The 14,784-nt window shown below is 50.3% G+C and overlaps 1 protein-coding gene across 1 annotated transcript; it reads left to right on the top strand.

The window, feature by feature from the left end:
* The first annotated feature begins 6,220 nt into the window (after positions 1-6,220).
* Positions 6,221-14,784, top strand: LOC125435732 (homeobox protein six1a-like). The gene is made up of 3 exons (XM_048502084.1): positions 6,221-6,913; positions 10,316-10,479; positions 14,327-14,784. Exons 1-3 carry the CDS (start codon positions 6,530-6,532, stop codon positions 14,574-14,576), a joined length of 798 nt encoding a protein of 265 aa, XP_048358041.1. The 5' UTR covers positions 6,221-6,529; the 3' UTR covers positions 14,577-14,784.

A 14,784-nucleotide genomic window follows, 5' to 3' on the forward strand; every position in this document is an offset into this window, starting at 1 on the left:
CTTTGTACGTGCATATATTCGCTATTTTCTTAGCGTACCAAGCTGTGCTGGAAATTCAGTATTGATGACAGAGGGAGGAAGAGGCAGACATAGATTCAACTCACCTAACTTTGAGAGGAGGGACAGTATCACAGTTTTCCAGTAAATATATACACAAATAATGGTTGTATTTTAACAGTGAAGGCCACCAATTCACATTACACTAAGCCCGAACTACCCAACAGCAAGCAAATTCTGTCTGCATCATACTGGCCATGTTTGTTATGATTACTATTAGCAAGAGACAGAAATTAAGACACATATTAAATCTAAAATTAATACCGTAGATAAACATTTCAGAGCTGCTACAGAGACATGCTAAATTCCAAGGTTAATATATTGTAGTATAGGAATAAAATATTAAAGTAAGGTGGCGTAATAAGGAAGAGAGAAGTTAATTGCTTATGCTCTAAACCAGGGGTCCCCAAACTACGGCCCGGGGGCCAAATGTGGCCCCCTGAAGGCATTTATCCGGCCCGCCAGGCATGGCAGCGATGGCTCCATTCATGTGCAGTGGGGGCTCGAGGGAGAGGAGGAACTGGCCCCAACGGCCGTTGATTGCAGTTACATGATGGCACCCCCAAATCTCCATGCGTTTTCTGACCCAGAGTTGGAATCCTTACATGTGGCAACGCCTGCTCCACCCTTCCCTCTCGGCTACTCCATGTGTTGCTCTCCTTGTGGCTTTCTGTTCCTCGGCCTCACTTCCCATTGGCATCGTAGCCAGGCTGGCGAATCGATCGCTGGCTGCTAGGGAGGAAAGAACCCAGGAAGATACCTGACCCTGGGTTAGATGGAACGCTTCATTGGGAAAGTTCTGCTTTTTTTTTTTACAGGGGAAGGTATTCCACAGCCCCCCAACAATATTTGGAGCCCACCCTGTACTTGACATACTTTGGTCACTGTTCTAAAAATAGACCATGACAGAAAGGCTGAAAGGTGAAATCAAACATTTTACAATCATTTGTGCATAGGAATTTGTTCATAGTTTTTTTTAGTCCGGCCTTCCAACAGTCTGAGGGACAGTGAACTGGCCCCCTGTTTAAAAAGTTTGGGGACCCCTGCTCTAAACCAGTGGTGGCGAACCTTTGGCACTCCAGATGTTATGGACTACAATTCCCATCAGCCCCATCAGTCCATAACATCTGGAGTGCCAAAGGTTTGCCACCACGGCTCTAAACATACTTAGACCCAATACTGGATTATTTGCATTCAATTATTTCAAGGAGAAAGTTTGCCACAATCTCAGGGTTGGTATTATTCAGAAGAATTGGAATTGCAACTGAGTCAGCAGGGGCCGTGGTGAGTAGTGGTATGGAATTTACATATCTATCTCTGACTCCCTTGGTTCTCAAGCAGTGAAAAAGAGAATGAGCTATGGTTTCAATCTGGGTTTGGCTGCAGGAACATAATCTTTGTGGTTGTATTTTATACTATGTAAGAGCCAATACTAGACAAAGACGTCAGGATCCTACAAATCTTGGCATGTAAGGGATTCTGTTTTATTTTCAGTCTGCAGTATTTTAATGATCTGCAGGTAGGCTGGAACATGTGACCATCAGTAGTGGGAAAGTTATTGCCTCTCTTTGGCTTGTGGCTGTTGTACTTCATGAGGTGACGTACCTGTAGGTTCCCCCCCCCCCATTTGGGGCATGCCACAGTGGTCTCTAGCAGCCGTTCACCTACACTTGCTGGGAAACCCAGGGGCATGTGGGGAGAATATTGGGCTGTGCAATGAAAATGCAGAAGGCCAGGCCAAGACACAGCACAAATTTAGGGCAATACCCTCACATAAGTTACAGGATAAACCAGGATAGTTACAGGATAGCTTTAAAAAGGGCTTGGACAGATTTATGGAGGAGAAGTCGATCTATGGCTCCCAAGCTTGATCCTCCTTGATCAGAGATTGCAAATGCCTTAGCAGACCAGGTGCTCGGGAGCAGCAGCAGCAGCAGAAGGCCATTGCTTTCACCTCCTGCACGTGAGCTCCCAAAGGCACCTGGTGGGCCACTGCGAGTAGCAGAGAGCTGGACTAGATGGACTCTGGTCTGATCCAGCAGGCTAGTTCTTATGTTCTTAAGCCAGCCGTGGTGACCTCTCTCCTCCTCCTATTCTGAATACTGTCGTGTCTGTTTCACTTACTAGGCGTAGTGTCGCATCTGTCCTCGGAGTCTTGTATTACAAGAACATCGGGAAGACTTCCGCTGGATCAGACAGATCTAAACATCTAGAGAATTTGCTTGCTACCCCTCCAGAGACATGTTTGAGGCAGCTCACAAATTAAAAACAGCATAAAACCGTGGTGGCGAACCTTTGGCACTCCAGATGTTATGGACTACAATTCCCATCAGCCCCAATTGGCCATGCTGGCAGGGGCTGATGGGAATTGTAGTCCATAACATCTGGAGTGCCAAAGGTTCGCCACCAATGGAAAGCACAACAACAACATCAATGATGGATTTTGAAAACAAGCAAAGGGCACGAAAGCAACACAAAGCAATCGGTGAACTGCCTTAAAAAAGACCACAAAACAGTCCTCAGGCTAGAAGCAGACCAAAGATTTAAAAAACCTAAATAGAAAAAAAAATGTTTTTGGCCTGGTGCCTGAATGACGGTAAGGCAGGCGCCGTGTGAACCTTAAAGGGGAAAGGTGAGGAGCCATCACCGAAAAGGCCCTTTCTCCAGATGCACCTGCCTCATCTGTGCAGGGGGAGGGGGGCACAGAAAACAGGCCGTGAGAGACGGTGGGCTTGTCGGCGCAATAAGTCCTTCCAGTTGCCTGACCTCCAAGCCATTTACAGTGCTTCGAATTGTGCCCAGAAACAGAAGGGCAGCCAATGCAGATCTGTTGGAGTAGGAGGGTTGGATACGGGGATCAAATCACTCCTACGCCAACAGATCTCCATTGAAGAAGCAAGCCTTTATTGGCATAGACAACAGTACAACAATAATAAAAAAACGGATTAAAAAAAAAAGCATACATAATAATACAGGCCGGCTGAAATCTACTACGCTTAGTAATTTCCAGGAGAAAGTCTGCCACTATCGTACAGAGAGAAGGATCAGGGCTGTCCAACAAGTCGTGTAATCTAATTAAATCGGGGAGATGGGGTAAATGTAAAGGAGTGAAATTCACATACTTGGATCTGATTTCCTTGAATCTGAGACAGTGTAGTAATTGGTGGGCCAGAGATTCAACTGAGCCATCGTTACATGGGCACAATCTTTTAGCCTTTTCTTGCTTATTAAATCTGCCATGTAACAAGGCAGAAGGCATAACATTAAACCTGACGAGCATCATGGCTCTCCTTTGAACAGGGTTTATTAAGCAATACAGGTAGTGTGCCAAGTGGCCCCGTTCAAATGGGAGAGAAAAATACAGCAGATCTCCACTGGCTGCCCTTCTGTTTCTGCCTGGACCAGCTGAAGATTACCCCAAGATGGCGGCAGGTAGAGCTCATTCCTGCACTCTTCAATGAGCCCGCCGCTTCCAAAAGCTCTGAAGCCGAGCATGGAGATGCCATCCATTGGTCCCTCGCCGCCATGTCACACTTGGAGATATGTTGCCCCCGAACACAGAGATTTTGCTCAGATATCATGGCTTAGCCATTAATAAGTACATCTTCTCTCAGTGTATTTCATTCAGATTAGCCTGGGGAATTCAGATTAGCCTGTGCACTCCCACACTCGCCAGCTGGGTGACCTTGGGCTAGTCACAGCTTCTCGGAGCTCTCTCCGCCCCACCCGCCTCACAGGGTGTTTGTTGTGAGGGGGGAAGGGCAAGGAGATTGTCAGCCCCTTTGAGTCTCCTGCAGGAGAGAAAGGGGGGATATAAATCCAAACTCTTCATCCCCTTTTAAAACTCTCTTAACCATGGGGGTTGAGCTCATTTGTTTTGGGGGCCAGATATGAATAAGTGTGACTTGGTCTGGCCAGGCCTGAGGGGAAAGGATGGCTGGTGAGCCCCCAATAGTTTCCCCAGCCCAGATTGGCACTGGGGGTGGGTGGCTGCCTCATCTTGAGTGGGCTTATTGGGCCTGCAAGCCAGCTGAGGCAATCCCCCCCCCCCCCGCTCCCGATCTGCCCTGATGAACTGGCTAGGCCAGAAGTGGGAGGGGGGGATTGCCTCAGTGGGCTCATGGCCCTGATCCGAGTCCCTGTTTGACACCCCGACCCAAACAAGTGACCTCCCTATGCTTTGTAGTAATGAGGGCTCCCCGGCCAATGACGATGCAGCACAGATGACCCAGGTGTAAGTTCAGGTTCCCACCAGGAGCAGTAGAAGAAAAATCCCAAAACTCACAGGCTTCCTACTAAGCAGCAAGGATTTGGGGAGGGGGAGGTGATTCCTTGATGAAATTTTCTGCAGCAGTGGCATAGGAGGTTAAGAGCTCGTGTATCTAATCTGGAGGAACCGGGTTTGATTCCCCGCTCTGCCGCCTGAGCTGTGGAGGCTTATCTGGGGAATTCAGATTAGCCTGTGCACTCCCACACACGCCAGCTGGGTGACCTTGGGCTAGTCACAGCTTCTCGGAGCTCTCTCAGCCCCACCCACCTCACAGGGTGTTTGTTGTGAGGGGGAAAGGGCAAGGAGATTGTGAGCCCCTTTGAGTCTCCTGCAGGAGAGAAAGGGGGGATATAAATCCAAACTCTTCCTCTTCTTCACCCAAATGACCGTAAGTGTTGCTGCCGCCGCACATAAAGAGGGGCCCACATACAGATGGAGGCCGCAGCTCATTCACCAGGGCAGGTGCGTGAGATGTTTGACACCCTGATCCAAACAAGTGACCTCCCTATGCTTTGTAGTAATGAGGGCTCCCTGGCCAATGGTGCTGCAGTACAGATGACCCAGGTTCCCACCAGGAGCATTAGAAGAAAAATCCCAAAACTCAGGCTTCTGACTAAGTAGCAAGGATTTGGGGAGGGGGGGTGTGATTCCTTGATGAAATTTTCTGCAGCATCTAATGCAGAGGTCTGCAACCTGCGGCTCTCCAGATGTTCATAAACTGCAATTCCTGTCGGGGCTGATGGGAATTGTAGTTCACGAACATCTGGAGAGCCGCAGGTTGCAGACCCCTGATTTAGATTCTAATGCCATATCTGTTCCCAAACGAAGCTTTTACCTGGGGGGGCTGAGAGATGGAGCATTGCTGGGAAGAAGCAACGTGATCCAGGTTGGATAGTATTACATGCTTCCCAACAAAAACTTTGCTACGTCTTACTTTTGGGGGATGCCTTATATTTCGCACTTCAGCAAAACCTCTACTACACTACGTCTTATTTTCCGGGGATGTCTTACATTTGGGAAAACAGGGTAGCAACCTCCTCCACTTACTTTGACACCTCAAGGCACAACATCTACACACACACACACACTTTCCGCTGCTTTCTCCTGGCTGCCATACGAGGCCCCCTTTTCATTTGCCTCATGACAGCTTATTTGTCTTGCGAGTGGCTGCCAGCTTGGTGGGAAACATGATCTGCACATGGGAAGAGAGCCTGGGGGCAAGGCAGCCGGGAGCCATTCTGCTTTGGGGGCCGATTAGTCACCTGGCGGGGGGAAGAACAAAGGGAGACGGCGGCGCGTTCGCGGTACAAGATCAGCCGCCCCTTGAAAGGGCACGAAACCGCTTGTTGCTCACGGTTAGGGAATTTTTAGACCCAGCGAAAAAGGGTTGGATTCTGTCTGAAGAAATAACCGATTAGAGAACAGATTCACAAAATGCTAGTTAGACCTTGGTGGTTGCTTAAATCAGCTTGAAAGTAGGTGGGCAGCGACTGGTGGAGAACTCAGAAACTAGAGGAGGGGGAGGCGCCGAGCAGCTGGCTGCCCGTGATCCTGGCCCACCACCACTGGCACAGAAGTGGCACGCTGCATTTGAACAAAAGGCCACAAAAGGTGCCCAGAAGATTTGGGTAGCGAACAAGCAGGCGCGGGCAGAAAGCGGGGCCCTGTGCCACTCGTCTTGAGGGCATCTCACATTTCTATATCCAGACGATCCCTTGGTAGAAAAGTTGACCGTTCAAAGATGCCTGCGGTAAAGGCTCCCTTTCTTGTGCTCTCCTTGCAACGGCGGCCAATGGCTGGCCTCGGCTGCAGCCTGTGTGGGCTTGGCCTGTAACTGATACCCCCAGACATCTACTGGGGCAACCATCTCTAGAGCCAGAAGACAGAGTCCTGACGGCACAGAGAAGCAGAGAAAATAGAGGGCACGGGGCCCCTACCCAGAGAAACGGGTCAAACACCGAACCTGCTTCCTGCTCATCCTGTGCACCCCGGCCATAGCAAGAGAGGCCTCGTTTTCTTTTCAAAAGAGGTTGCTCTCTGCGATGAAGAGGTTCTGCCAAAAATATATCAGAACCAGCATTTCTTTCCCAGTGAGCCGTTTTATAAGAGGCGTATCAAATTTGTGGACCCTCTTAGGTTGGTTCCAGAAGCTGCCGCGCTTTGGAGCTGCTCGCAAAAGGACAACTGGAGTCCCCGCCAGCCATGAATCTGGGTTTCACTCAGGAGCAAGTGGCGTGCGTGTGTGAGGTCCTGCAGCAGCGGGGCGACATCGAGCGCTTGGGGCGGTTCCTCTGGTCACTGCCGGCCTGCGACCACCTGCACAGGAACGAGAGTGTCCTGAAGGCAAAAGCGGAGGTGGCCTTCCACCGGGGCAATTTCCGGGAGCTCTACAAGCTCTTGGAGAGTTTCCAGTTCTCGCCACACAACCACCCCAAACTGCAGCAGTTGTGGCTCAAGGCTCATTACGTCGAAGCGGAGAAGCTGTGCGAGAGGCCGCTGGGAGCAGTGGGGAAATACAGGGTGCGGCGCAAATTCCCCCTTCCTCGGACCATCTGGGACGGAGAGGAGACTAGTTACTGCTTCAAGGTAAGGCTGTCCCTTGAAGGGTCTTGCAGATCTCTGGATCGCGGACTCAGACCTCCGACGAAGAAGACTCCCACCCGGGTGCCCTGCGAGTTGCAGGCAGCAGCAAACCCACACTATTGTCCTTGCCAACTGTACCAATTTGGGTTTTCCAAATCAGAGCTCACGCTGAAAGGGCTTCTCTCGGATGATTAGTCTTACCTAAACCCACTGCCAACGTTCTTCTGGTTCACCTGCCTTCCTTCTAGCGTGCTTTTTTCCTCCGTGGATTCAGAATAGCTCTAGGGAAACAATATTTTTCTTTCCTGTCTTATGAGTCATACTTTTTAAAAAGCTTTCCACGATGGCCCTTGTTCCCTTCGGCATGGAACGGAATCCCCAATACTCTCTGCCTCCTTCTGGGTCTTCTCCTTTCCACAGGCTTCTCTGCTACCCCATCCCGAGTTCTCCCACTGATAGCCGTCCTCCCTCCTTGCCCAGCCATGGATGCGGCGGTCCTTATTCCCTTCTGGATGCCCTCCCGGGCTGAGAGTCTATCCTTTTTTCCTTCCTTGGACTAGGACGGGTCTGCAACCTGCGGCTCTCCAGATGTTCACGGACTACAATCCCCATCATGTTCGTGGACTACAATTCCCATTCAATGAACATCTGGAGAGCCGCAGGTTGCAGACTCCTGGACTAGGAAAGGAGAGATCTCACCCCACCACCAAGCTCACTTGCTAACTTAGTCACTGCCTCTGGGCCAAATTATTTCACCAGATTCTCCAGGGAAGAAGAAGAAGAGTTTGGATTTATATCCCCCCTTTCTCTCCTGCAGGAGACTCAAAGGGGCTCACAATCTCCTTGCCCTTCCCCCCTCACAACAAACACCCTGTGAGGTAGGTGGGGCTGAGAGAGCTCCGAGAAGCTGTGACTAGCCCAAGGTCACCCAGCTGGCGTGTGTGGGAGTGTACAGGCGAATCTGAATTCCCCAGAGAAGCCTCCACAGCTCAGGCGGCAGAGCTGGGAATCAAACCCGGTTCCTCCAGATTAGAATGCACCTGCTCTTAACCACTACGCCACTGCTGCTCAGAGGGGGTGGGAAGTCATGGATACCCCCCACCCTGAGCTTCTCCAAGGAATGGCAGGATACAAATCTAGTGAAATAATGGAATCAATACATCGCCTAGATAAAATGCTCACTTTTTTAAAAAAAGCATCACCTTATTCCTCTTTTATGCATCCCCCCCACCACCTTCCCCTACCAAATGTCTCAGTCACATCTTCCCCCTCCCAGGAACTTTGTGCTCTGACAGTCTTCTTGTCGGGACAGCAACGTGAAGCTCTTTTTTGTGGCCGTTGGTAACAACGATAAATTCACTCGGTCACAGAGTGTGGCTTTTCGTTGCCACGTCCACGTGAAGTTTGTGTGCTTTGCTGAACAGCACGTGATGGGATTTTAAAGCGCTGATATTCTTTTTCTGCGAGTAAATCGCTTTGTGCTTGGGAGAAGAAGCAGTACATACAGATTCGGTAAATAAACAAAAATGCGTCTCCTCCCAGGCTTTTCCTGACGTGCCTTCTGCCCCAGTTAATCTGCAGCTGCCATCTTGTCTTTGCTTCCCGCTTTCCAAGCGAAGTCTCTGTTCCACCTGAGCAACCGTGTGCGTTTTATGCCATCAAATAGCTTCCAGCTTACTTACAGCGACCCTATGGATTCATGACCTCCAAAACGACCTTCCCATTAACAGCCTTGCAAACAGGGGGCCGATGCTTCCTTGACGGAGCGTGTGCTGCCGGGTCATCTTCTTTTATGGAATTCAGATTAGCCTGCGCACTCCCACACATGCCAGCTGGGTGACCTTGGGCTAGTCACAGCTTCTCGGAGCTCTCTCAGCCCCACCTACCTCACAGGGTTTTTGTTGTGAGGGGGGAGGGGCCAGGAGATTGTAAGCCCCTTTGAGTCTCCTGCAGGAGAGAAAGGGGGGATATAAATCCAAACTCCTCCTCCTCTTCCTCCTCCTCCTCTTCTTCTTCTTCTTCTTCTTCCTCTTCCTCCTCCTCTTCTCCTCCTCCTCCTCCTCTTCTCCTCCTCCTCCTCCTCCTCCTCCTCCTCCTACTACTACTACTACTACTACTACTACTACTACTACTACTACTTTAGCTTTCCCTTGGGTTGTTTATCCAGCCCGTGTAGCCTTTCCTATTTTTACTCTAGTTGAGTACCTTTTGAGTGAGCCTGGGTCATTTCTGGACTCAGATAAATTTCTCCTCCAGTGGGTTGCAGCAGCCAGGCACACCTTTGGGGACTTAAATTATAGACCATAATAAAATTCACATTAGAACATCTACTGAAATTTTATTATTTTAAATGTTTAGAGCCTTTGAACGGAGAAAAGAAAAACCGGTTTGAGACAGGGCTCTGTTTTCCCAACGATCAGGAAGGAAGAGAAAGTGTCATGATTTTCACTAGTTTTTCCCTTCTGGCAGAGGTCTGTGCACGCTTGAACAGCTACACAAGAGGCAGGAACCTGCCGTCTTTCCCCGCTCATCTGCCAACTTTCTTCCCAATATCGTTTGTTGAAAAGCTCATCCATTCAATGGACAAGCGGAGGCGAACCCCGGGGGGGCGGGGGGGGCGGGCATCTTGCACAGAGAAACCTGCTGCTTTTCCCTCACAAGGCGAGGTCCTCCTTTCAAGTTTTTGAATGGTCAGCCTTGGCCCCCCCCCCCCCCCCCGGCCTGCATGCATTTCCCCTGGCTCTCCCCCCGGCACCCAGTGGTGTTTCCTTCTCCTCCCACCAATTAGGGAAACCTAGCAAGCCTCTAGGGTTCCCAAAATGAGACATATGATGTAACTGATATAAATTAAAGAGCTGAGCAGGACTCCGGAGAGAACTTTGCAATTTTGCCCTCTGCTGGCTACATCGCACCAACTGTACTAACTAAATGCATTGAATTTTTTTTTTAAAGAACAAACTAAGCAGTGGCGTAGGAGGTCAAGAGCTCGTGTATCTAATCTGGAGGAACCGGGTTTGATTCCCAGCTCTGCTGCCCGAGCTGTGGAGGCTTATCTGGGGAATTCAGATTAGCCTGTGCACTCCCACACACGCCAGCTTGTGAGTCAGGGGAGGTTGAGAGAGTTCAGAGATAATGGACTGGCCCAGGGTCACCCAGCAGGCTTCATGTATAGGAAATAAATCCAGTTGATTTTGGCTGTGAAAGATCACAAAAAAGACAAGGACGGGCATGACAAAAATGAGGACGAGAACATACAGATATATGTTTTTCTCCCTCCCAAGAATCAATTCTCCAGTTCTGATTTTCTTTTTTAAAAATGTGCTGTTTTCCTAGTCCGACCTACCCTCCATGCCTGGCTCCGTGTTTAATTCAGTGCCTCTGTTTACACCTTCTGCTTTCACACAGGAGAAATCCCGGAGCGTGTTACGGGAATGGTACGTCCACAACCCCTACCCGTCCCCTCGCGAGAAGAGGGAACTGGTTGAAGCCACCGGTCTAACCACCACCCAGGTCAGCAACTGGTTCAAGAACCGACGCCAGAGGGACCGGGCCGCTGAGACCAACGAAAAGTGAGACGGCTTCCCAGCCAACACAGGGTTGAAACGCGCTGTCGCGAGGGCCAGATTTCCCCACTAGGATCTCCTAAGAAAGGGAGGACTTTTCCTGTGGCAGCAAAGAGTTTCCCTTCGCTGCCAGCATTACTTGGGAGACTGAGCGGCAAAGGGTGGCTGGGTACTCTGCAGGAGGCGTTACATCCATCGCTTTTTATGTGCTTAAAAAGTACATAAACAATCAAGTGCATATATACAAATCAAACCAAGTGCAACAATGCTGTACAGCAAGGCTCTATACCAGTGACGGCGAACCTTTTTGAGACCGAGTGCCCAAATTGCAACCCAAGACCCACTTATTTACCGCAAAGTGCCAACATGGCAATTCAACCTGAATAAGCATAAGCATAAGCATTTTATTGTCATTGCACACGCACAACGAAATTGACAGCAGCATTCCTTGATGCACACAATTCCAGACTCATACCCCATCCTCACTTTCCCCTTCCTCCACCCATCCCTACACAGCTCCAAACACATCAACATGAAGCCGCAGAGTTTAGCATCGCCACAGCTCTAGAGTAGAAGCTGTCTCTAAGCCTCTTTGTCCTAGTTTTGATAGACCTGTATCGTCTGCTGGATGGTAACAGTTCAAAAAGAGAGTGTGCTGGATGAGACGGGTCTCTCAGAATATTTTGGGCTTTTTTTTAGGCTTCGGGAATTGTAGAGTTCTTCCAAGGAGGGGAGAGGGCAGCCGATAATCCTCTGAGCAGTAGTGAGCAGTAGTGAGCAGTAGTGATCACCCTTTGGAGCGCCTTCCTACTGAGGTTTTAGTTTAGAAACTGTGGTTTAGAAACTGTAGTTTAGAAACTGAGGTTTTAGTTTAGAAAAAACAGTTGGCTCCGAGGCGCGCGTTACTCAGGAGTAAGCTTGGTGAAGCAACCGAACGGGTGAATCACGACCCTGGGAGGGTTTGCTCAGAAGCAAGGCCAGCCTAGATGTGTGTGTGGGGGGCGATTTTCCGCTTCCCCACATGACGAACTCTGTGCTCGTGTGCCCACAGAGAGGGCTCTGAGTGCCAGCTCCAGCATGCGTGCCATAGGTTCGCCACCACTGCTCTATACACTCAACAGCTTCCGAGACACAGTTCCCAGCTGCAACAAGTCTCAGCTGTAAAAGTATCCGTGTTCGTACACAGTGTTACGCGGATACTTTTACAGCTGAGACTTGTTGCACTTGGTTTGATTCGTATATATGCACTTTTTAAGCACCTAAAAAGCGGTGGATGCAACGCGTTTTGTGATTGTGCATTAGCTTTAACGTTGCATCAGTCGACTTCCTTATACTCTGCAGGAGGGTCAGGAAAAGGTCGGGGTGAGCCAGAAGGCCCCTGATCCTTGGGACGCTAGGAAGGAAGAGGAGCCCGTTCAGGAAAGAGACGAAGGAAGAGCTTCTTCTTGCTTGCCTTCACGTCTGCCATTTCGCCCTAGGGTCGGTTTTGTTTTCTTCCTGCCCTGAGGCTCTCCGTGCCGCTGGTTCCTCCTGATGTTTTCTCTCCCTTCTGCACTAGATCTCCATCAGATTTCTGAGTCCCCTCACTGGGAAGAACACAGCCGCACACTCTTCCAGGCATGACTTCCTCTCCCACACACGTTCTGCTTCCTTCTCACAATTTTTGTTGGTCCAGGGAACCCTTCTTCATCTGCCAGTCCCACTCTGTCCCGTGCCACCAGGGGCGTACCTAGTCGTGGGATTCAAATAATTTAACAATTGGTTGTTTACAAGCACTATTTTAACAACCGGCTGAATCCCACCACTGGGTGTACCGCCTAGGGCCGAGGTGGCGAACCTTTGGCACTCCAGATGTTATGGACTACAATTCCCATCAGCCCCTGATGGGAATTGTAGTCCATAACATCTGGAGTGCCAGAGGTTCGCCACCACTGGCCCAGGGAAACTTAAGGGGTCAAATGTCCGTGGGCTGCAGCCATTATTTATTTATTTGTTTGTTTAAGTAAATATAATAACAAAGTTAAAAAGCTAACCTATACAATACTTAAAACAAAGGCACGCTGGCGATAAAAACCCTCCCTCCCCATGGGGCGTGGGGGTGGAAAATCACCCCCTACACCCTTGCTCCTTTCCCCTGGGTCCATATTTCTGCTGTGTGGCATGAACCATTGCTGTGTTCAGATTTGTGAGTTGGGGCATGTTCTATAATGTGGTGGTGACTTTGAGAGGACCTGGTGCAGAAAAATATTGTTTGGTTGTGATGGGGGAGTGCGGCCACTCAGAGGTGGGATCCAGCAGGTTCTCACAGGTTCCCGAGAGTAGGTTACTAATTATTTGTGTGTGCCGAGAGGGGGTTACTAATCGGTGATTTTGCCACGTGATTTTTGCCTTAGTTACGCCCCTCCTCTCAGCAGTAGCGTGCAGAACTTGAAGCAGTCTAGCAGGAGGTGCACCGGCATGCGTGGCAGCCTGCGCCTGCGTGCATTCGTTTCCCGCCCAAGGACCGGCGCAGCGGCTGCGTCCTTGCCACAGCCCCGCCCAGGAATGCCCCGCCCCCAGAATGCCTGGCCATGCCCCTGTCGTGCCCCGCCCAGCCCCATTGGCACTACGCCACAGTTTGAATCCCACCACCATGGGAACCCGTTACAAACATTTTTGGATCCCACCACTGCGGCCACCCATACAGGTGGGTGGGAGCGGAAAACTCAGACGTTGCACCAGGCTAGATTTTCCCCAGATACGGCTATGGGTGCCACGCTCTGCCCGAAACAGCGTCGCCTCTGTCTGTTCATGGCCCCATCACACTCTCCTCTGCATATTCTCACGGGCCCACCATGGCTTTGCTGAATCATTTTTCCAATTCCCTGGCTGCTTCTTTAGCAAGCTCTCTTGGAAAGGAACATGCTTGTTGCTGTGTTAAAGGGAGGATGGCTTTGAAAGAAGAAGTAGAACATCTTCTGAGATCTTTCGGGTGCCAAGGAAGAAGATAAGGGCGAAACTGCTTTTGGATTAAAGTTCCTCGGGATAAAGGAAGGAAAGGAGAGAAACATTCAGGTTTCAACTACTTGCTCCAGTCTGGCAGGTCTTTGGCTCATTCCGCACATGCAGAATAATGCACTTTCAAACTGCTTTCAATGCTCTTTGAAGCTGTGCGGAATAGCTAAATCCACTTGCAAACAGTTGTGAAAGTGGTTTGAAAACGCATCATTTTGCGTGTGCGGAAGGGGCCTTGGACAGCTATATGAGAGGCAAGAATCTGTCGTTTCCTGCCCGCTCAAATTTCTGCCCAGTATCGCTTGTTGAAAGGCAAAAAAAGCTGCAAAGAGAGTGGCAGGGAAATGGGGCAGGAGGTGACAGAAGGGGAGAAGGACAGGCAAGACACAGTTTGGAAGAGAGAGCCTGCCTCATCCTCAAGCCCCGTGCAGGGAGTCACCAGCCTAAAAGGAGCAGCAGTGGCGTAGGAGGTTAAGAGCTCGTGTATCTAATCTGGAGGAACCGGGTTTGATTCCCAACTCTGCCGCCTGAGCTGTGGAGGCTTATCTGGGGAATTCAGATCAGCCTGTGCACTCCCACACGTGCCAGCTGGGTGACCTGGGACTAGTCACAGCTTCTCGGAGCTCTCTCAGCCCCACCTACCTCACAGGGTGTTTGCTGTGAGGGGGGAAGGGCAAGGAGATTGTCAGCCCCTTTGAGTCTCCTGCAGGAGAGAAAGGGGGGATATCAATCCAAACTCTTCTTCTTCTTCTTCTAAACGCTTTTACTAGCATATCTATTTAGAGAGACAGCCCTACTGTCTGAGGACCCCGTGGCCTGCTTGGCACACGGGGGCAGTGTTGTTTTCTTCTTCCTGCAGGGAGACTGGCGAAGGTGGCGCTCCGAAGGACAGAAGGGCTCTGCCTCGGGACAGACCTGTTATTCCCAGCTCAGACGACGAGAGCTCTCCCCTGGATAGCCCGGCCACATACTCCGGCTTGCCTCTCTCCGCTCAGCCAGGAAACTCTGCAGCTCATGCCGTTCAAAGGATGGATTTCCTGCAACACCAGCCGCTCCACAAGGACCTCTTAGGGCCCCTGACCTCTACTCTGGTGGACTTGGGGTCCTGAAATAGAACAGTGGGGTGCGTCTATCTCCCTCCCCTTGCAGATCATTCTGTTCTACCTTCAATCTTTGTATACTTCTGTTTTGCTCAAAAGCACTCATTCGTTGTAATTTTCCTCTTAGATCAGTGATTCCCAAAGTAGGCGCCACCGCCCCCTAGTGGGTGCTGCAGCGATCCGGGGGGTGGGGGGGGGGTGATGGCCACAGGTAGAA

This window comes from Sphaerodactylus townsendi, linkage group LG06, assembly GCF_021028975.2.
Source record: "Sphaerodactylus townsendi isolate TG3544 linkage group LG06, MPM_Stown_v2.3, whole genome shotgun sequence".
NCBI lineage: Eukaryota > Metazoa > Chordata > Lepidosauria > Squamata > Sphaerodactylidae > Sphaerodactylus > Sphaerodactylus townsendi.

Excerpts from the sequence above, each read along its gene's own strand:
- LOC125435732 (XM_048502084.1), top strand. The coding sequence starts at position 6,530 with ATGAATCTGGGTTTCACTCAGGAGCAAGTGGCGTGCGTGTGTGAGGTC. Across the intron at positions 6,914-10,315 it reads AGACTAGTTACTGCTTCAAG|GAGAAATCCCGGAGCGTGTT; the intron begins GTAAGGCTGTCC and ends GCTTTCACACAG. Across the intron at positions 10,480-14,326 it reads GCCGCTGAGACCAACGAAAA|GGAGACTGGCGAAGGTGGCG; the intron begins GTGAGACGGCTT and ends TTCTTCCTGCAG.